Raw genomic sequence first — 23,305 nt, forward strand, 5'->3', positions numbered from 1 at the left:
ACATTTTTTAACCCCTTAGCCACCAAGGGTGGTTTGCATGGTAATGCCCGGGCCAATTTTTACAATTCTGACCACTGTCCTTTTATGAGGTAATAACTCCGGAACGCTTCCATGGATCCCGGTGATTCTGAAAATGTTTTCTCGTGACATATTGTACTTCATGATAGTGGTAAAATTTCTTTGATAAGACTTGCGTTTATTTGTGAAAAAGAACCAAAATTGGGCGAAAATTTAGCAATTTTCCAACTTTTAATTTTCATTCCCTTAAAAACAGAGAAATATGTTACACAAAATAGTTAATAAATAATATTTCCCACATATCTAATTAACATCAGCACATTTTTGGAACCAAATGTTTTTTTTTTTCGTTAGGAAGTTACAAGGGTTAAAAGTTAAACCGTTGCGTTTGGAGAGCCCCTGATGTGCCTAAACAGTAGAACCCCCCCACAAGTAACACCATTTTGGAAACTAGAACCCCTAAGAAACTTATCTAGATGTGTGATGAGCACTTTGAACCCCCAAGTGCTTCACAGAAGTTTATAACGTAGAGCCGTAAAAAATAAAAATAATTTTTTCCTCCAAAATGATCTTTTCGCCCCCAATTTTTTATTTTCCCAAGGGTAACAGGAGAAATTGGACCCCAAAAGTTGTTGTGCAATTTGTCCTGAGTATGCCGATACCCCATACGTGGGGTAAACCACTGTTTGGGTGCATGGCTGAGGCTTTTTATTGCAAAAAATAGTTTTTGCATCACCATATTTTCAGAGGTATCATTTTTCTATATTTTGCCCCACAGTCATGTGAGGTCTTGTTTTTTGCAGGACGAGTTGACATTTTTATAGGTACCATTTTTGGGCACATGACATTTTTTTATCGCTTTCTATTCCGATTTATATATATAGGAAAGAGAGAAGTCCGGCTTTCATGATCGCGCCGTTCCAGTCCAAAGTTCACAAGGAGTTAATCCAAGGACCAAGCAGCGATTATAACTTTCTTTTTATTCCATAAACTCTACGCGTTTCGTGTACACACTGTACACTTCCTCAGGAGCAAAGATACATTGGTAACTTTGCTCCTGAGGAAGTGTACAGTGTGTACACGAAACGCGTAGAGTTTATGGAATAAAAAGAAAGTTATAATCGCTGCTTGGTCCTTGGATTAACTCCTTGTGAACTTTGGACTGGAATAGCGCGATCCTGAAAGCCGGACTTCTCTCTTTCCTATATATGCAATTCTAGTGACCAGCTGATTGCTGCAGTTCATCGGATCCTACCCATTTGTGCTTATGGTTGTTGTGTTCCACACAACTGAACCAGGTGAGTGGATCCATATCTGTGAAACGTTTATATCATTGGATAAGACCCTATTGTGCGCTTCTGTCTCCCCCTTTTTTATATTCCGATTTATGGGAGGCAGAATGAACAAAACCCAGCAATTCATGAATTTCTTTTGGGGGGTGGTTTATACCGTTCTGTGTGTGGTAAAATTGATAAAGCTGTTTTATTCTTCGGGTCAGTACGATTAGAGAGATCTCATTTATAGCTGTTTTTGTGTTTTTCTGCTTTTATACAATAAAAACTATTTTATATAAAAAATAATTATTTTTGCATCGCTTTATTCTGAGACCTATAACTTTATTTTTCCGGTGATGGAGCTGTATGGTGGCTTTTTTTTTTTGTGGGACAAGATGACGTTTTCAACGGTACCACGTTTATTTATATCCATCTTTTTGATCGCGTGTTATTGCACTTTTTTTTTGCCGGTATGAAGACAAAGCATTATTTTTTTGCCTTTTTTTATGGTGTTCACTAAAGTGGTTAACTAGTGGGACAGTTTTATAGGTCAGGTCGTTATGGAAGCGGCGATAGTAAATATGTGTACTTTTATTGCTTAGATTTTTTTTCATTCAAATATTTATTGATTGAATAAATATTGATTTTTTAATTATTTTTTTAAATATTTTTACCTTTAAATTTTTTTTTTAATTTAGTTCTAACTTTGACACTTTGTCCCACTATGGGACACTCATTTTGTGCAGGTTGATCGCTTCTATAGTGTGCAGATGAAGCAGCATCTGCATGCCATATAAGCTGTCAGCGCTGCATTTTCTGCACACTGACCTAGAATCATAGAATCATAGAGTTGGAAGGGACCTCCTGGGCCATCTGGTCCAACCCCCTGCTCAAAGCAGGATTCGCTAAATCATCCCAGTCAGATGTCTGTCCAGCCTCTGAAGACTTCCATTGAAGGAGAACTCACCACTTCTCGTGGCAGCTTGTTCCACTCATTGATCACTCTAACTGTCAAAAAGTTTTTTCTAATATCTAATCTGTATCTCCTCCCATTCAGTTTCATCCCATTGCTTCTAGTCTTTCCTTGTGCAGATGAGAATAAAGTTGATCCTTCTACAATGTGACAGCCCTTTAGATATTTATAGACAGCTATTAAGTCTCCTCTCAGTCTTCTCTTTTGCAAACTAAACATTCCCAAATCCTGCAACCTTTCCTCATAAGACAGGGTTTGCAGACCGGTCACCATTCTGGTCGCTCTTTTCTGAACTTGCTCCAGTTTGTTGATGTCTTTTTTAAAATGTGGTGCCCAAAACTGGACACAATATTCCAGATGAGGTCTGACCAAAGAGGAGTAGAGGGCAATAATGACTTCACGTGATCTAGACTGTATGCTTCTGTTAATACATCCTAGAATTGCATTTGCCTTTTTTGCTGCTGCATCACACTGTTGACTCATATTCAGTCTGTGATCTATTAGTATACCCAAGTCTTTTTCACATGTGTTGTTGCTTAGCCCTATACTTCCCATACTGTATATGCTTTTTTCATTTTTATTGCCCAGATGTAGTACTTTGCATTTTTCCCTGTTAAAAACCATTCTGTTAGTTGCTGCCCACTTCTCCAGTTTATTTATATCTTTTTGAATCCTCTCTCTCTTCTCTAGTATTAGCTATCGCTCCTAGCTTTGTGTCATCAGCAAATTTAATCAGTTTACCCTCAATTCCTTCATCTAAATCGTTGATAAAGATGTTGAACAATACAGGGCCCAGGACAGAGCCCTGTGGTACCCCGCTTGAGACATTCTTCCAACTGGATGTGCAGCCATTTACGACCACTCTTTGGGTCCGATCACTAAGCCAGTTATGAATCCACCTAACAGTTGCCTTGCCCATTCCATACTTAGTCATTTTTTCAATAAGGATTGTATGAGATACTTTGTCAATTGCTTTGCTGAAGTCAAGATATACTATATCTACAGCATTTCCTTGATCCACCCAATCAGTGATTCTGTCATAGAAGGAAATTAAGTTAGTCTGACATGACTTATTAGTTACAAACCCATGCTGACTCTGTTTAATCACTTCATTCTTATCCAGGTACTGACATACATGTTGTTTAATAATTTGTTCAAAGATCTTTCCTGGTATAGAAGTCAGACTCACCGGCCTATAGTTGCCTGGGTCCACTTTCTTCCCCTTTTTGAAGATAGGAACAACATTTGCTCTTCTCCAGTCTTCTGGGACTTCTCCTGTTCTCCAAGAATTTTCAAAGATTATGGTGAGGGGTTCAAAAATTTCTTCTGCTATCCCCTTCAGTACTCTGGGGTGTAATTCATCTGGACCTGGAGACTTGAATTCATTTAGGTTAGCTAAGTGTTTCCTCACCATCTTTCTGTTTATAGATATCCTGGATTCTTCTATTCCCTTAATAGGGCAGTGAAGAACAGTTGATGTTACATTTCCTTTCTGAGAGAAAACAGATGCAAAATAGGAATTTAAAAGTTCAGCCTTCTCAACATCCTGTCTTACCATTTCATCATTTTCATCCTGTAAAAATCCCATAGCATCTTTGACTTTTCTTTTACTTTTGACATATCCCCAAAATCCTTTATTATTGCTTTTGACATCTCTTGCAAGCCTCAATTCATTGTCAGCTTTAGCTAATCTGATTTGTGCCCTGCAGGTTCTGCAGACAGCATTATATTCTTCTTTAGCTATGCCTCCCTCTTTCCATTTTATAAACATTTTTTTCTTCCTTTTTAGCATGTGCTTAAGTTCTGTGTTCATCCATCCTGGTTTCCTTAAATGCTTCCTGTTCTTCCCTCTTTTCGGAATTGTTAACAATTGTGCTTTGAGAATTTCATTTTTCAAGATTTCCCATCCTTCCTGGACATTTTTGTCTTTAAGGATATCCAGCCATTGGATCCCTCCAATTCTCTTTCTGAGTCCCTTAAAATCTGCCTTTCTGAAATCTAACCTTGACGTCTGAGTCTTCACAGGTCTTCCTCCTCTAGTTATCCAAAATTCTAAAATAACATAGTCGCTACCTCCTAGGGTCCCAGCCACTTTTACCTCCTCAACCATTTCCTGACAGGAAGTCTCTCAGATGTTGTCATGATGACATTGGATTACCATAGCAGCGATCGGGTCCCCGCGTCACGCCGCGGGGTCTCCGATCCAAAGGTAGAAGGGCTGTCAGCCCCTGTATCGGCTCCGGAATGCTGCAATCTTATTTGATCGCAGTGATCCAGTGGTTAAAATGCCGGGAGTGGTCTATGACCGCTCCTGGCACTTAGTGACCGCTGCCAGTTGTGAGAATCAGCTGACACCCAGCCGTAGTCCCCCCGTGAGCACGGCCGATCGCCATGACTTACAATTCTCATGGATGGAATAAAGTTCCATGTCACATGGAGGGAATAGTACGTCGGATGGCACAGAGGGGTTAAAATGTGATATCTTTTTATGGGACAACACTGAAGATCTGACACTTTGATACGATGTAAAGTAGTCAGTGTGCAGCTTGTATAACAGGCAGCATGCGACCCAGCACTGGCGTCACGTCAAGTGATGCGTGACTCAGCGCTGGCTCCCCACGGTGGCTGCTGGGTTGTTGGTGGGGTTACTTCCGCGTCACACCCAGCATCCACAGCGTGCTTTCTCAATGAATGGGTGCGCGGTGGATGCCGGGTGTGACGCGGGGGGGGGGTAACCCTGCCCACAGCCTGGCAGCCAGCACGGAAGGAGGAAGAGGGACCCCCGGCTGCTGTCAGCACTTGACGGGACGTCAGCGGAAGCAAGAGCCAGGCTCCAGCCAGGGGTCACATGCTGCCTGTGAGCGGCCACGATAGCGCCGCTCACAGGCAGTATAGGCAACATGAGGTATTTACAAAATTCATTAGGGGCCCCGGGGGGATGGGATACATTGGGCGGTTAATTTAAAGTAGTTGACAACCCCTTTAAGTATTTTATGGTATAATTAAGTGGGCACTTTATGGTGTTATACGATACTCTTATCTATGGATTACATATTACATGGTACTATTATGTGAGATAAAAACCACAAAAAGAGGAAAAAATCCTCCAATCTTCAAGAAAAGCCAAAAACAGGCAGAGATACTTACTTGTCTAACTAGGCCTCAGTACAAATGCACTAACAGGGTGCAGCGGACCCAAGTAAAACGGCAACTGCACAGGTGCAAAAATACCCAACGAGACAGCCAGCCTTCAATCAGGGATTGGCCGTGCAGTTGCCAGCTTTGTTTGAGCTGAACAGGTGTCATGTTTCCACAGCATGTGCTAAAGGATTTTTTTTATAACTCCATGTCGAATAGTATACAGATGATTGACATAGAATTATGTCTCCAATATTCTTCACAGTACTCATATAAAGACATGATTTATTATGTGGCTACCACATGACACTATTATATAGGCATTATATAGTACTAGTAAATGGCCACTATATGGCACTTTTATGTACATAGATACTACTATTATATGTAGTTTGACAATGCAATTGTCAGGATACTGTAGCAGGATTTTTCAGGGAAATGCACCTTCCCTGTCCCTAAAGATAAGAGGATCCTAGGTTATCCCTGTACCCCAGATTACTTCTGAAGATGGAGATGCTGGGGTCTCGTACCTTGCTATGCTCCTGCATGCACGCTGATCTGTTTCCTACACCACTCAGGGAGGTACGGAAGTGTGTAGGATAACACTAACCTGACAGATGGGGGAAACGGACAGGAATAAAAGAAAACTATTATCGTACAAATGTACTCCAAACATCTGTGTGGAAATCATGGGAGGAGTAACCCAAATGGCAGAGGATTAGGATAAACACAATACCAAATCCACGCAGATATCTCCTGTAAACTACACCAATCGAATGCTACTAACTCAGAACTCTCCTTCAACACCAAACCAGGAGCTTGTAACTATCACTGGCAACTCACATGTTCCTGTGGCGAGCATATATACCAGAGGGGAGAGGCCAACACAGAACAGCTGAGACAATTCAGGATGGAGTGCTCCAGGAGATAGACAGAATTGATTAAAACTTGCAATGACAGAGAAAGGAAAACCTGCACTGTTTAATATGATAGTGACAGAGAATATGGGAAGCAAGATGTGCCACAGTCCGCGCTGCTGAATCCACAAAATCACCTGGGATGCAAGATGTAGTAACAAAGTACTTCTTTATTCCTTCCTACGCGTTTCGGCGCCCTTCCTGGCACCTTCCCCTGAGGACTGTGCGGACTGTGGCACACCTTGCTTCCCATATTCTCTGGCAGTTTTTCCACTTTGGAGTGGTCGGTGGAGGTCCTGCAGCAGCTGATACTGTGTTATGTCTTCAAGCCAGTTGTGGGTCACACAACTGGAATAGGTGAGTGGAACTGCATTACACCACTAACATCGTAGTGTCACTAGTGATAGGGCACTATTGCGCCTCTTGTTCCCCCACCCTTTTTGTATTAATATGATAGTGAAGCATTTTAATCAGTGCAGGCATTCGTGTAACCAGACACCGCAAACTTATGGCCCTTGTCATGATCCAGGTTGGATCTGACAGATAAATGTACAAAGTAACCTTTTTTTTCCTTTTTTTTAAGCTTGTGCTTAAGGTTGGTTTTTGCCCCCGGTGGCCATTAGGGTCATTGCACTGGTGTTTTTAGTTCTAGTTTGCCCCCGGTGGTGGTTAGTGTTATTGCATGGGAATCACTAACAGGTATGATTGCTCAATAAAGGTGTGTCAGTTGTGCTCACTCACTGTTGGTGATATTATTGGTCTTTTCCAACCATCCTTGGGGAAGGAGGGAGCTGGAGGAGAGTCCCGGGCAGCTCAGTCAGAGTCCTGGAGTGGCAGCTATGGTGTCAGTGAGGAGGTCTTGCATAGCTTGGTGGAGTGGCAGCTATGGTGTCAGTGAGGAGTTCCTGCAAAGCTTGGTGGAGTGGCAGCTATGGTGTAGAGCTGCACTCAGTTGCTGGACTCTGTTGCTGGAAAGCTGCACTCAGGTGCTGGACTCTGTTGCTGGACAGTTGCACGCAGGTGCTGGACTCTGTTGCTGGACAGCTGCACTCAGGTGCTGGACTCTGCTGCTCAAGGTGGCACTCGGGTGCTGGACGCTGTTGCTGTAAAGCTGCACTCAGGTGTTGGAACGGTCGGAGGAAGATGCACTCAGGTGTCGGACTCTGTTGCTGGGAGCATTAGCACCAGAGCTGTCATGATCCCAGTGCAGGTTTTTGAGCTGCAGGTCAGGGGTTAATGTCTGGAGCTCAGCGCAGGTTTTGACCTGCACACCTGGGGTTAATGATTGTGGCCTCGCTTTGGTTCTGGGAGAGCTTCTTAGACCCCTGGGAAGCTCCAATCCCTGTCAGTTATACTTTTGCCTTTGGCCGAGTGTGGTGACCTCTGTGTGCCTGTGCCTGTTCGTTGTTATAGCTTGTTTATATAGTTCTGACCCGGTTCTGTTCCCTGTTGTGAGTTTGCCTGTTGATTCTGTACTTCGCTACCCTCCCTGTGTATGACTCATTGCCTGTGATCTGACTACTCTCTGCTCGCCCCTCTGGTACTTTGCAGCTATCTCTGTGTATGACTCATTGGCTATGTCCTGACTATCCTCCATGTCTATGCCCCTTGGTAACTTTGTCTCGCAGTTACCCTGTTAGGAGTTCTCTTGCAGCTCCTAGCTCTCTGGAGTTTAGGCCACGCCCCCAGCAGTCATGTGCTTCAGGTCCTGCTGTTCTGAAGTATGCACCTATTCGGCTGCTGCCCGCTCCACAGGTATCTTTGAGCACAGTTCGCTTTACTCAGGACACGCGCACTGGCTCAGTGAGCAAGTGCAGTGCGGTGTTCCTGACAAGAGCAAAGCTAAGTGGTGTTCCCTGTTTGTCTCTTTTCCTTATGTGTGTGTTAGTTCAGTGGTGGGATTAGTGTCTGCCCCGTCCACTTCACTAGAAAGGGCTAGGTGCAGGGCGAGCTTGGGATATTAGGTATCCTGATCGGCGCCCGGTGTGGAACCGGCCTAGGGATCGTTAGGAGTGTAGAGACACTGACTCAGGGGAGTGCAGGAGGTCTCCATGTCCCCGTTCCCTATCGCAGGGCCACCATTGTAATTGTTTCCCTGGTTTTCCCCTTTATTCTGAAATTCGCCTGCTGGAGGCGGTGTATCCGGCTGCACGTGTAATTATTTAAATTCGCCCTGCTGGAGGCGGTGTATCCAGGGGCACGCGTGTAATATAAATTCGCCCTGCTGGAGGCGGTGTGTTCAGTCGCGTGTGATCATGACAGCCCTTCTCTGTCCCGATATCCCCATGACAGTTATCTAGGCATTATATGAAACTTATTATGTAGGCATCTAGGCATCATACAGTACTATTATTGCATAATACTGTTCAAAAGCCATTTTAGGGCACTATTATGTGGGAATAGATAAATGTTGTTTAGCAGCATATGACGGTTTTCTTACCAGTCAGCCACCACTGGGCCTTCTCAGGTTAATTACAGACCTAACCACAAAGAAGTGATGTGCCCAGTTCTAGACAGTATATTTCCTATACTGACGCGTTTTATGCTATTTTATGTGCTTTCTTGTCCTTTGTCATGAAAATACCGAATTCTTGAAATTTTCTTTTCTATAGATTTCCCTCCAATTTTCTTCAGCACTTTTAAACCAATTCCTGAAAACAAGGATATGGCCAACAGCCGCCCAGCGTGCCGTGAAAAGGCCAGTCTGCTGACCGAGTCAGTTGCAGAGGCCAAGAACAAGGTTATAATCCAGTCTATATAGAAATATCAGTCGTTCTCTGCCCTACCAATGTCTTTCTGAAGAACCATAGGTCATTCATCAGCTCTGACATCAAGGATGACTCTACATGGGTCTTAGATCATTTTATGGTTCTTCATTAAGAAACACGGGCAGGATTGTAATTGGTAAGGATGTTGGTCAGGATCTAAACTGCCGAATGTTTTCTGTTTCTTAGAATATCGATTCCTCACCTACCATCTCTGTGTCCAAAGAGCCATCAAAAAAGCCCAAAGCCACCCTAAAAGACCAAACATATCAATGGTTCGAAAGGACGCAGAGGAAGAAGCTGCTGAAGAGCGGCCAGTTTGCCGACTGGTTCCATGGTTTTATAACACGGAGGTGAGCATCAGTACGAAGTATTGTTGTTCCACATGTCTGGTTGGTCAGACTTGTGTGCCGCCTTGAATTCATGTCAGAAGCAGCAGCACAGCCAATTATGTGGGGGCCCAAGTTTTGCAATTAGAACCCAAACCAGAGGGTACGGTTTCTCCTTAAGGTCAAGTTAGATATGTCATTTGCATACCTTTTTCCCCAGAGAGCACTACTTTTATGATTCACCTGCTGGATCTCCATAAGAAAAAAAAAAGAGGTGCCCACCCCACCAAGAGCATCTGAACAGGATTACTAATTATTTTTGCACGCATTATAGTTGTGTCTATATAAAAGGCAGGAACAAACTTTGTTTCCAACCACATAACAGCCCCCATCACTGGTAAGGTCACAGCTCAATCTTCAGGCTGTAGCCTGGAATGGTTATATTGACATGGTGGAAAGTAATTTTTTTTTACAGGTCAGTTGTAGAAGACCCCACCACCACAATACTTTTTATTCCAGAGTTTACGTATTTGAGCTTGTGACAGCTCAGCAGTATGTCAGTGTAGTTTTCGGGGGTTACTAAAAACAGAGTTGGGGATAAAGGCATAGTCTATGGCAGGGTTCCCCAACTCCAGTCCTCAAGGCCCACCAACAGATCATGTTTTCAGGATTTCCTTACTATTGCTCAGGTGATAATTGCTTCACCTGTACAATACAAAGGAAATCCTGAGAACATGACCTGTTGGTGGGCCTTGAGGACTGGAGTTGGGGAACCCTGGTCTATGGTATCCTGGCAGCCATTGTCTAGACGCTATTTTAACAGCCTCTCAAAAGGCAAACTCATGTACATGTTTCCCACCAAGAAATACCTTTCATATGGACCAATCAGAGCCTTAGAAACGTTGGAGGTTAGATTGTGCTTATTATTAATGACATGTAATAATCAGATTATTATCACTCCTGTCACAAAGACGAGCAGAAGAAATATTACAAGATAAACCTCTGGGCTGTTTTCTCATCCGTTTCTGTGAAAGCCGAATTGGATTTGTCCTGTCTTATAGGTAAGATTTTCTTTGTTTTGCGTGGTTTATTTTCTATATAATGTATATATAAAAATGCTGCTTGTGACACTTATCGCTAGAGAAAATATGGAATCCACCTTATGGAAGATTAGGGGATTCATCAGAAGTAGAGCTAAGTTTCATAATACAATTCTGATCCTCAGGGGTGGGGCAGCTGTTATTGGATAGTCCCTCCTCTGAGGATCAGCTCTTTTAATAAAACCACTCTACCCAGTTCTCTGAAATTAAGACTCTGGATTCCTGGTAGTGTCTGGATCGGACAACCTCTATAAAAGGTTATAAAAAGGGGGTCCTAGAAGTTTTATCTGGCATAAAATAGTGGTGCGCCAATATTGAAACCAGTTTATTTTTTCTTTTATTAGGAGTCACACAGTGGGCCACACATTAGCTAAAACAAAACCGACTGTATTAATGATCTAAGTGTTCTAATTTTACGGTCCCGTGTCTCTACCAGGGGAGCAGAGCGATGCCGTCACTTCAAGCTCAATCAGTTAGAAGACGAGCGATATGTGATAGAAGGAGAGGAGACCTTCCACCCCAGCCTAGACTGTCTAATCAACTACTACTGCAAGTTTCCTGTGGAGCCTTACAAAGAGATGCTGACCACGGCCTGTCCTACTGTATATACTACTACATATACTTTGAAGTATTGGCAGACATGTTATATCACACACTACAGCTCTTTATCTCATTTGAAAGCATCCTTTTAAAATATTAGCGAGACCGTCTATGTATGAGCAATGCCCCATGGGAAAATATGCAAATTAGATATCACCTGGGGGTGAAAACTCTCTCTCTAGTGCCATGTAGTGGAGGTTGGCTGTATTCTTAGTTGAAAAAAACAGTTTCTCCATTTTTCTGAGGTACCCAGACAGTTTTTTTCCACTTTGAGAAGAGCCGATTTGCATACCCTTTTCCCAGGAAGCATTGCTTGGCCTATAAGTCTCAACACGCACATCAGTACCATTAGAACTAAAAGCAGTTATACTCAATAAAATGTTCCTTTGTTATTTTGATCATTTATGAAGGTGAAGATCATCACAGCCCACCATTCGTGGTCCAAGTGCTAAGGTCATTTATACGCACAGTATATACTCATCCACGTGCTTTTTCACCTACAGAACTCTTTTAGGGACAATGTCTCCGGCTCATCACAACTCAACCCACAAGATGGACAGATGTATTCCAGGATCAGCAAACAGAACTCAGATCCTGCGACTCCATTACCCACCTCTTCGATAGAAAGGAATAGAGTAATCTGTGAGGAGAAAACACCGGTAATTTTATATAACAATAGACCAGGAGTTTAAAAAAAAAAAAAAAAAAAAAAAAGACTACAGCGTAAAAAAATGGTTCCTTTTTGACCACTAAAGGGATGTTCTTGTTCTACGGATGTTTGCGCCTGTGCCATTCCACCCAAAAAGCACAGAGCGGCAGAGAACATGTGGGACGAGCAACACCATCAACTCCTACTGGCAAAAAGTAGATCGATTGCGCAGGCACCCTATTGCACAGCAAATCGAGGGTTTTGGCCACAAGGGTTCAGCTGCCTCGTCTGGTTACAACTTTACTATTAGTAATAGGCGAGGAGCATCGTTGCTCAGGTGATATCCGAATATTTTGGCGTACTCGGAGATTTAGTTTTCATCATCTCAGCTGCATGATTTGCGACTTGTAGACAGGCTGAATACATGTGGGAATTCCCTAACAAACAGGCATTCCACACATGTATTCAAGCTGTCTAGCAGTCACAAATCATGCAGCTGAGACGATGAAAACTAAATCTCTGAGCACGCCAAAATACTCGGAGATCACCCGAGCATGCTCAGAGAGACTCGACCAACGAGTATACGCGCTCATCACTATTTACTATGATACAGTAGCAAACATTATTTTTTCCTTCTTTTCAAGCAGGTGGAATATGCCTCACCTTCAGCTGTAAGAAAGGTCCCAGCATTGCTTAGGAAAGGACCAGTCCAGAGTCCACAGAACCGTGACCTATCTTTTGCCGTGACTCCTGTTAGGCAGCCTTCAGGGGATGACGAAAGTGATGTAGGGGGTTCTTGTTCACTAACCCCTCCATACGACCCTTCAGGAGAGGTCCACACATACACAGAGCCAGACTTCTGCGATCATCCAAGAGTGGAGAGTGGCAGTAATGTCAGCGAGCCCATAGCCTTTTATGCTGTAGGCCGAGGATCCTGTAAGCACAATCTGGAAAATGTTTATAGCGAGGTGGATGTCAATGCTATTACATCTTGCAAGCCCAGAGCCGCCGTGAATCGACAAGCTGGACTTTCTACTCTTCCTCATACGCCAACCAAACCTGTAAAACAAAAGACCACGGCTTTCCATTCATCATTTCGCTCTTACAAGCAAAGTGCAGCGCCCCAGGTGGACGCCAGGAGTGGGCATTTCTCACGGACTAATGTAAGTGGTTAGTAGAGAGTAAATCAGTTACTATCTACATGACGCTTACAGGAAAAGTGTGATTGCATAGTCAAGAGAAAGACTAGTTTACACCCCAAGACAGGCTTCAGACTGTAGTATGTGATATCCCACTCCATTCTGTTGCAGTGTGCGCTAAGGTTGCTCTACTTTCGCTTGACCATAAAGAGATCCTGTATAATCTTACCTTTCTCTTTCTTTGCTCCCACATCTAAATGCTGTGTGATCTGCCCTCCATAATTTGGATGCTTTCCACCCTCTCCAGTCTGACTTACTGCTTATACCTTGCTGCCATCTCTAATACTGAGAGAAATGACAAGGATGTCAAACACAGATAGGGAGGAAAGCATACTCATGCTATCAATCGTCTGTGTGATCTGCCCTCCCCGATAACTTAGATGCCTTTCTCCTCCTCCACTCTTAACATTTGCTTTACAACCCCCCCTCACTGTTGCTATCTATAACTGAGTGAAAATAGGGAAGACAGCTAAGGAGAAAAGCATACTGTTCCCATCTGTGTTCCCTAATTGATATCTGTGTTATACATAGTAACAGGGAGGGAAAAAGGTTGAAAACAAAATATAAGAGTGGGGGAGAGTGAAAAAGCATCTAAGTTATCAGGATTGATAGATCACATATACTGTAGATAAGTACAGTATGCTTTCCTTCCTATCTACAGTCTGTAATCTGCCCTCCTTGATAAGAGTGTGGACAGGGAGGAAACCCAGTTATCTGCTGTTTCCCACCGACTTGCCCTCCCCGCTATCACAAACACTAAAAAGGGAGCGGCAGACCAGAGAAACAGACCAGAGCTAGGAGCAGAGTGCGGTCTCAGATCCATGTTACTAGCAGCAGAACAGCATGCTATATGAAGGAGCATTATACACTATACAGCAGAAAAATTGAAGAAAATGTCTAATGGTTTCTTCCTCGTCCCCCTGAAAACTGCCTTACATTTTCTTCACTCCCTGGATGTAGCCTGTGTGATGATCCACCATGTCTCTCCACTGTCATGTATAACCTGCTTCCTCTCAAAATGCGCATTCACCCATCTGGTCTTCAGTCTATACTTGGACTACAATAACCGACTGAGGGTCTAGCGATATAAACCATCCACCTCATATATATTATAATATATATTATAGTTGTTAGTTCATATCAAGAGAGCCTTGGTCAGCCCAAAAAAATCGTAGTTACTTACCGATAACGGTATTTCTCTGATCCCATGACGGCACCACAGAGAGAGGAGAATCCGCCCTAAGGACAGGAAACCTACAGGTGAAAAAGGCAGTACCTCTCTCCCACATCAGTTGGTTTACAGAGCATTATACAGAATTTTCAGCTGAAACGCAAATGGTTATACAAAACAAAATTTAATCAATTTAAGCTTAGTAGAGGCACCGCGTGACTAAATACTAATAACTAACTCGCTGTAGTGTTCACACCTGTGTGTGAAAGGGAGGGGATGTACGGGTGCCGTCATGGGATCAGAGAAATACCGTTATCGGTAAGTAACTACGATTTTCTCTTTCCCCCATGACGGCCCACGGAGAGAATTACAAAGATTGTACATTAGGGGGGGACCACCGCCTCCAGAACCCTTTTCCCAAAGGCGAGATCTGAAGAGGAGGTCAAGTCTAGACGGTAGTGTTTGAAAAATGTAGAGGGGGAAGACCAAGTGGCAGCTCTACATATCTGGTCTATTGAAGCTCCGGCTCTCTCCGTCCAGGATGATGCCACTGCCCTGGTTGATTGGGCTCTTATATCCTCCAGGATGGCCACCCCACAAGAGGAGTAGGATAGGGTGATGGCGTCTTTTATCCATCTCGCCAGTGTGGCCTTCGACGCTTTTTGTCCCTTCCGTGGACCCTGAAAGCAGACAAACTTATCCTTTCTATACCCTTTTGTGGCTGTCAAATATTGGATCAGGCATCTATTTACGTCTAGAGTATGCAGTACTTCCTCTCTTTTACTCTTGTGACTGGGACAGAAGGTGGGCAAGGAGATCTCATGGGTCCTATGGAACGGTGACGGGACTTTGGGGAGGTAAGCTGGGTTGGTCCTAAGAATCACTCTATCCTCAAGTATTTGAGTGAAGGGTAGGTATGCCGTTAAAGCTTGTATATCACTATCGCGGCGGGCCGAAGTTAAGGCTACAAGCAGGGAGGTCTTAAGCATTAAAATTTTTAAAGAAGCCTCCGCCAGGGGTTCAAAAGGGTTTTTGGTTAGTGCATTTAGTACTAGGTTTATATCCCAGGGGGGGTAGTATGGAGAGGGATAGGTCTGGATCTACTTGAGTCTCTAATGAATCTCATAATCCAACGATTTCTGGCTAAATCGTGATTGTTATAGTGCTCCCAAGGCCGCCACCTGTACTTTCAGGGTGCTGGTAGCTAATCCCTGTTCTAACCCTTTCCGAAAGAATTCCAGGATTTTTTCTATTGGGATTTCTCCCGTTGGGTCAGAACCTGACACTGAAATTAATTTTTTCCACACCTTCCCGTATGCTTTAGTGGTTACTAATTTTCTACTTTGCAGTAGAGTGGATACTAAATTTGATGAGAACTCTCTGCTTTTTAGGAGTTTCCTCTCAAAAGCCAAACTGTTATGTGTAAATTTTTTATGTGGGGGTGACGCACTGGACCCTGGGATAAAAGATCTGGAGTGTCCGGTAGAACCCAGGGGTCTGAAACAGACATCCTTCTCAGCCAAGAGAACCATATTCTCCGAGGCCAGAAGGGGGCTACAATTACCATTGCTTTGTCTTCCCGTATTTTCCTCAATACTAAGGGGATGAGGGATATTGGTGGGAAAGCATAAGCAAGACGATAATCCCAGGGTATTGTGAAAGGCGTCTAGAGCTAGTGGGCTCCGTCGGGGATCGATTGAGCAGGTTTCTATTTTCCGATTCTGTCTGTTTGCAAATAGGTCTATTTCCAGTCGACCCCAGAGTTTTACGATCTGGTTGAAAACTGACTGATTTAGTTCCCACTCCCCTTGCTTTAGGCGACTCCGGCTTAGAAAGTCTGCTCTTTGGTTTTCTGAGCCTTTTATGTGGAGAGCTGTCAGGGACCCTAGATTGTGTTCTGCTAGGTGAAGGATGGATTTTGTTACCTCCATCAATGCTCGAGACCTGGTGCCCCTTTGCTGGTTTAGGTATGCTACCACTACCTGGTTGTCCGAGACGACCCTTACATGTTGGGAGTGAAGAAGACCTAGAAAGTGAACAAGCGCTAGGTTTACTGCCAATAATTCCTTCATGTTCGAGGAGGCTGATTCCTGATCTTGAGCCCAGGGGCCTTGTGCTTCCTGATTGTCTAGATGTGCACCCCACCCCCATTGACTTGCGTCCATGGTTAAAATCTTTGCTACCGGAAATCCCCAGGGAACCCCCTTGGTTAAATTTGCCAGGTCCGCCCACCATGCTAATGAGCGTACTGTCTTTGACGAGATGTCTAACTGCCTGTCTAAATTCCCATGTAGAAATTATATTCACTAAAGGGTTGAAACAAAAGCGCAATAGGGTCTTATCCGGGTAAAATGTACAAATACTGAAAGTATTATACTCACCTTCTCAAAGAGAAAGTAAAGCCTGCATAGTAAGTCAGCCTGCTGCACGTCCAACGGTCCACAGCGGAACCGCACCACAGTTCAATAAGGAATAAATTCTTGGACTTTAAGTGCGCTGCCAGACAGATTCAATAACCACACAAGGTTAAAAAAGTTAACCCTTTAATCCCTACGCGTTTCGAAGCATAACGCTTCTTCTTCAGGGGTTGATCAACCCCTGAAGAAGAAGCGTTATGCTTCGAAACGCGTAGGGATTAAAGGGTTAACTTTTTTAACCTTGTGTGGTTATTGAATCTGTCTGGCAGCGCACTTAAAGTCCAAGAATTTATTCCTTATTGAACTAAATTCCCATGTAGGGAAACGCCTGTGCCTAATATTTCCCATTGTAGGTCCCGAGTATGGCTTTGTGCCCACTGCACTGCCGGGATACAGGCTGTCATTGATCCCAACAGGGACATTGCCTTTCTCAGGGTATTGACCGAGGAAACTGTCATTTGTGATACCATCTGTATCATTTTTTGGACCTTCCCCTGCAGGAGATAACATCTTTTCTTGATAGAGTCCAGGATTATTCCTAAATACTCCTGTACCTGACTTGGTACAACTCTGGATTTGGGTAAATTCAGCATCCATCCTAGATTCAATAGAGATGTAATGACTATGTCCAGCTGTTGTTTGCAGTGTTGAAAGGAGACGCCTACCACCAAAAGATCGTCCAGATAAGGGACTATTAGAACGTTTTGTTCCCTTATGTGGGCCATTACCTCTGACATCTTTGTAAATACCCTTGGTGCAATGGCTAACCTAAAGGGGACTGCTCTGAACTGGTAATGTTTTACCTCTCCCTGGAGTGTCACCGCTACCCTGAGGTATTTCTGGTGGTCTCTGTGAATGGGTACATGGTAATATGCGTCTCTTAAGTCTAATATAGTCATGAAGCATGATGGGAAAAGCATCTTTACACAAGATTTTATTGTTTCTATTTTGAAATGTTGTAATTCCAGGAACTTGTTTAGTCTTTTTAGATTTATGATCACCCTGTATATTCCATCTGGCTTTCTGCGGAAAAAGAGTGGAGTAGAAGCCTTTGCCTCTTTCCTGGTAGGGGACATCTTGTAATACCATTTTTTCTATTAGATTCACGATTTCTTCTTGAAGTGCCGACTGTTCATGTGATGTTTTTTGGGGCGTTATCATGAAAGAGTCGTCTGGGGAGGCATGGAATTTCAGTTTCAGACCTTCTTTTATTATGCTCAGTATCCAAGCACTTGCGGAGATTTCTTCCCAGGCCGGAAGAAAGTAGGTCAATCTTCCTCCAACCCGGGGAACACCTTCATTGTGGCTTTTTGTTATCGGGGGGGGGGTTTGTTGAACATAAAGCCTTGTTTTTATTCCTTTTATCCTCCCATCCGTCCTTGTTCCCCTTTGGGCGCCTTTGTCACATAAACCTTTTGTTCCGAAAGGGCCGTATGACTGGCTGGGGAACCCGGGAAGGGATTTTTTCTTGTCTCATGCCTTGTCCAAGATGTCATCTAGGGTTGAGCCGAATAAAAACTCGCCTTCGCATGGAATTGAGCATAATTTAGTCTTGGTCTGTAAGTCTACTGGCCAGCACTTTAGCCATAAAGCGCGTCTTGCGGCATTTGAGAAGGCGCTGCTCGGGCTGCTAAACTGGTCGAGTCCACTGATGCATCAGCCAGAAAAGCCGCTGCCCCTTTCATTACAGAAACTGATTTCTGAATTGTTTCCCTTGAGATTTTCTCTTTTACTTGGGAATCTAAGTGGTCCAACCACACCATTAGGGCCGCAAGCAGTACACGTGGCTGCTATGGCTGGTTTTAACCCTCCCCCTGCCGCTTCCCTGGAGCTCTTTAAAAAGATTTACGCTTTCTTATCCATTGGGTTCTTCAGGGTGCCCATGTCTTCGAAGGGCAGGGCGAATTTTTTTGAGGCTTTCGCTATTGCCACGTCTAATTTTGGCGCTTTAGTCCATAAGGAGCAGGCCAGATCATCGAAGGGATATTTCCTCTTGGGTGATAAAAAGGTACTCCTATCTGTTTTTTTCCATTCCCTTTTAATTAGGGAGTGGATTTTCTCATTTATCGGGAATGCTCAGTTTTTTTGTTCCAGCCAGATGAACATTAGATCTTGGGCCGTTTTTTTCAGGCCGTTTGTCTGCCAGCCCCATAGTCGCCCTCACAGCTTTTACAAGGGCGTCTGTGTCTTCATTAGGGAAGCAGCTACGCCCACCTTCTGAGGATGATGAAGAAGACTGGGAAGATGACGAATTACTTGAGTCGGACAGTTCACTCTCTGACCCAATAATGCTCGACTCTGGAGACCTTTGCCTGGACCTGCGTTTTTTCTTTGAGGTCTTCACGCGTTTAAGGGCATCTTCAACCTGGCTTCTTATCAGCGTTTTGAGGTCTAAAGCAAAATTCGGGGATTCATCCTGGATTGTTTGTTCTATGCATGTGCCGCAGAGCTTTTTCTCCCATGTAGAGGGCAGCTCTTCAGCGCATATAGCACATACCCTGTGCATGGATTTGACTATGCATTTCTTTCCCTAGAAAAAAATAACTCCACATTAACAAGCAGATTTTCACAGAGATCACTCAGCCTTGTAAAGAAGGATACCGTCTCAGGCCTAGGGATTATTTCCACAACTGGATCCACTTCTGGCCGTGCCGCTTTGGAGGAATGTCGGCTGCGCTGCAATCCTGACCGACTGCTGCTGCTGCGCTGCTGGGAAGATGTGCGCTGGCATTGTGGGTGCTTGTACGTCTGCCGCTTCACCTGTTTAGGGGACTGCCGCTGACCCTCCTGTTCTATTTGCCGCTCTTCATGGTCACTCATTGTGACTGTGGGTGCATCTGCTCCCCTTAAGGGGTTTAAATATGCTTTGTTCCCGCCGTCAGGCGGTGCGGCGTACCCAGTAATGCATCACACCACCGCTGGAAACGCTTGCCTGTGCATGCACACTGCAATCTTATTTTTCTCCTTCTCTGAGGTGCTCGCGCGTGCGTGGGCACTTGCGTAGGCTTTTATCCTGCGGGGGGTTTGGTAGCCGCCGCTACCTCCCACTGTGCTCTACTCTGGCGCTCTGGCAGGGAAGTCCCCTTTAGTGACCGCCGTCACTACACATGGGGAAAAGTGCCCTTTTTTTTTTTTCCTGGATTGGCAGACTCCGTCCTCTTCACTGCCTCTCCACACTCACCCTCAAGGTCCGCCGACCCCGACGGTGGTGCTTCGGGGAGGGAGATGTTACCGACCCAGCCGAGGCAGGGAGCACCACTGCCTGATACCGCACTGGTTCGGCCCCCGGCATCTTACGGATTCTCTGAAGGTACGTGCTGTAGGTCCCCCCCATCAGGGACAGGAAACCAACTGATGTGGGAGAGAGGTACCGCCCTTTTCACTTGTAGGTTTCCTGTCCCTGAGGGCGGATTCCCCTCTCTCTCCGTGGTGCCGTCATGGGGGAAAGAGAAAAAATGATATGTAAATGTGCACATAGGCTGAGAAATGGGAGAGGCAAAGCAGAGTGTTGTCCTGCATTGTCAGAAGCAGCAGAACAACCAGCTATGCGAGGTAGTTATACAGGCTCTACATCAGAAACATTGTAGGAAAACTTCAATTAAGAAAAAACAATTCCTATTTCCATTTTTACAGATGAAGCCACAGCTAGATGACCCAATATATGCAAGGGGCCAGGGATTGTCAGATGTAGACGAGAACATCTATGAAAAGATTCCTGAAAATTGTGTGCCCACATCGAAGAACCCAGGAAGAAAAGCCAGATGATGTGCCGACGAATGACGTGCTGGAAAAAAAATATCCAATTTATACAGAAACTATTTACAGGCTGCTGTTGACTGCTATTCTTATTATTAGTCCTTATTTAGTACATAATAGTTTAACCACATCAGGAACATGCACACATGGTCAAAATTGTAGGTACCCCTCAATAAATAACAGAAAAACCCCACAATGATCACAGAAATAACTTGAATCTGACAAAAGTAATAAATCAAAAATTTATTAAAATGAACAAATGAAAGTCAGACATTACTTTTCAACCATGCTTCCACAGAATTAAAAAAAATAAAAATCAAACTCATGAGATAGGTCTGGACAGAAATGATGGTACCCCTGAAAATAATGTGACAAAAGGGACATGTTAAATCACGGTGTGTCACTAATTAGCATCACAGGTGTCTACAATCTTGGAATCAGTGAGTGGGCCTGTATAGAGGGCTACAGATACTCACTGTGCTGGTTGGTGACATGGTGTGTATCACACTCATCATGGACCAGAGGAAGTGAAGGAAAGAGTTGTCACAGGAGATTAGAAAGAAAATTATACACAAGCATGTTAAAGGTAAAAGTTATAAGACCATCTCCAAGCAGCTTGATGTTCCTGTGACTACAGTTGCACATATTATTCAGAAATGTAAGATCCATGGGACGGTAGCAACCTCCCTGGACACGTGGCCGCAAAAGGAAAATTGATGACCAATTAAAGAGACGGATAATACGAATGGTAACAAAAGAGCCCAGAAAACTTCTAAACAGATTAAAGATGAACTTCAAGCTCAAGGAACATCAGTGTCAGATCGCACCATCCGTCGCTGTATGAGCCAAAGTGGACTTCATGGAGGACACCATTGTTGGGAAAAAAAAAAAAAAAAAAAAAAAAAAATCATAAAAAAGCCAGACTGGAATTTGCCAAACTACAAGACACAAAGCTTCTGGGAGAATGTCCTATGGACAGATGAGACAAAAATGGAACTTTTTGGCAAGGCACATGAGCTCTATGTTCACATATGGAAAAATGAAGCATATCCAGAAAAGAACACTGTCCCTACTGTGAAACATGGAGGAAGCTCTGTTATGTCCTGGGGCTGCTTTGCTGCATCTGGCACAGGGTGTCTAGAATCTGTGCAGGGTACAATGAAATCTCAAGACTGTCAACGGGTCCTAGAGAGAAATGTGCTGCTCAGCGTCAGAAAGCTTGGTCTCAGTCATGGGTCTTGCAACAGGATAATGATCCAAAATACACAGCTAAAAACACCCAAGAATGGCTAAGAGGAAAACATTGGCCTATTCTGAAGTGGCCTTCTATGAGCCCTGATCTAAATCCTATTGAGCATCTTTGGAAAGAGCTGAAACGTGCTGTCTGGAAAAGGCAACCTTCAAACACGAGCCAAATGGAGCAGTTTGCTCTTGAGGAGTGGGCCAAAATACCTGTCGAGAGGTGCAGAAGTCTCATTGACAGTTACAGGAATCGTTTGATTGTAGTGATTACCTCAAAAGGTTGTGCAATGAAATATTAAGTTAAGGGTGCCATCATTTCTGGTCAGGCCTATTTCAGGAGTTTTATTTTTTAAAAATTCTGTGGAAGAATGGTTGAAAAAGCAATGTCTGACTTTCATTTGTTCATTTTTATAGATTTTTGATTATTACTTTAGTCAAATTCAAGTTGTCACCATTGTGGGTTTTTCTGTGATTAAACAAGGGGTACCAACAATTTTGACAACATCTGTAAATGACCCAAGGGGTCTACATATCTGCAAGATGGGAAACCCTGTGACATCAATAATAACATCACATTGATTCCCTGTGCAGAAGGCACAATTTGCGACTTCTCTGCAGGTATTTTCTGTTCTTTCTAAAATCACATTAGATATTGGCTTAGACGAAAAAAAAAAAAAATTGGAAAGTTCCTTCTTCCCACTAGGGGTACTGAATGAAAAGTTACAGACGTGTATTTAGCTTGTAAATAAGATATTTAAAACAGAACTTTTTTAATGCCTTTATATAAATTTAGACTTTACTGACACCTTGTGGCAGATCTTCGGTACTGCATTTCATTTTCATACCCATGTTAAACTCGTTAGCTGTGACTTTTCATGTTCCTGCCTTCAATTTTGTTTTTCTTTGCCAATAAATGATATTCTGTAGTGTAATATTCATACAAATAAAAACCTTTAAATTAAAAGACTTTATTTGCAGAGACTTCATCCTAACTAGATTTTTAATATTTGAAACCACAAAGTCTTCCAGGCAATGAACCCTCCGAATTGGACAAAAGCTACAAGGGAAAAAAAATAAAAAAAAAAAAAAAAATAAAAAATAATAAATTTTTTTTATATATATATATATATATATATATATATATATATATATATATATATATATATATATATATATATATATATACACACACACACACACACACATACACACACACTGTTCGGATTATTTACAGTTCACATTACTATATAGCTTTGCGTTCAGCAAGTTAATTCAAGCCTACCACAAGGCGGCAATGGTAGTGTCACCAGGGCAGGCGTCAGCAGCATCGGACCATCCAGGTGTATGTCACTTATGGCCATAGAAACACATTCAACTTGAGCTCAGAATATATCCCAAAACTCAGAAATTCTGCGCTGTGGTCTTCTAGTCCTGGTGCATGCGCAGTGAAGCAGAGGGCACATGTGTTACTTCTGTCCGTGCATTCAGCTCCTGGAATTGCTAGGAAAATACACCCCGCTTCCATGCGGAATTGTAATTGGCGGCTTCTCAGACACAAGCAATGGCAATCAGGTGAACATTAATGCAGGATTCCAGCTTGCGCTGTGGATGCGCCAATCCCCATACAGGATTGTAGCTTGCACTGCGCATGCATCAAACCCCACAGGATTCCAGCTTGCACTGCGCATGCGCCAAACCCCACAGGATTCCAGCTTGCACTGCGCATGCGCCAAACCCCACACAGGATTCCAGCTTGC

At 43.6% G+C, this 23,305-nt stretch overlaps 1 protein-coding gene across 4 annotated transcripts in view; it reads left to right on the plus strand.

The window, feature by feature from the left end:
• SH2D2A (SH2 domain containing 2A) overlaps positions 1–22,514 on the plus strand; it is a 46,913-nt gene extending 24,399 nt beyond the window's left edge. For 3 of the 4 annotated variants that reach the window (XM_073567106.1, XM_073567107.1, XM_073567104.1), the window contains exons 2-8: positions 8,933–9,060; positions 9,275–9,438; positions 10,386–10,475; positions 10,951–11,116; positions 11,618–11,773; positions 12,408–12,926; positions 20,184–22,514. In XM_073567106.1, coding sequence (XP_073423207.1) covers positions 8,933–9,060; positions 9,275–9,438; positions 10,386–10,475; positions 10,951–11,116; positions 11,618–11,773; positions 12,408–12,926; positions 20,184–20,315 — 1,355 coding nt within the window. In that variant the 3' untranslated portion in view covers positions 20,316–22,514. The remainder of the gene's footprint in view (positions 1–8,932; positions 9,061–9,274; positions 9,439–10,385; positions 10,476–10,950; positions 11,117–11,617; positions 11,774–12,407; positions 12,927–20,183) is intronic. The other variant, XM_073567105.1, reaches the window with a different exon arrangement.
• The last annotated feature ends 791 nt before the right edge of the window (positions 22,515–23,305 follow it).

Source organism: Dendrobates tinctorius, unplaced genomic scaffold (assembly GCF_039654945.1).
Source record: "Dendrobates tinctorius isolate UK_male_01 unplaced genomic scaffold, ASM3965494v1 ptg000019l, whole genome shotgun sequence".
Lineage (NCBI taxonomy): Eukaryota > Metazoa > Chordata > Amphibia > Anura > Dendrobatidae > Dendrobates > Dendrobates tinctorius.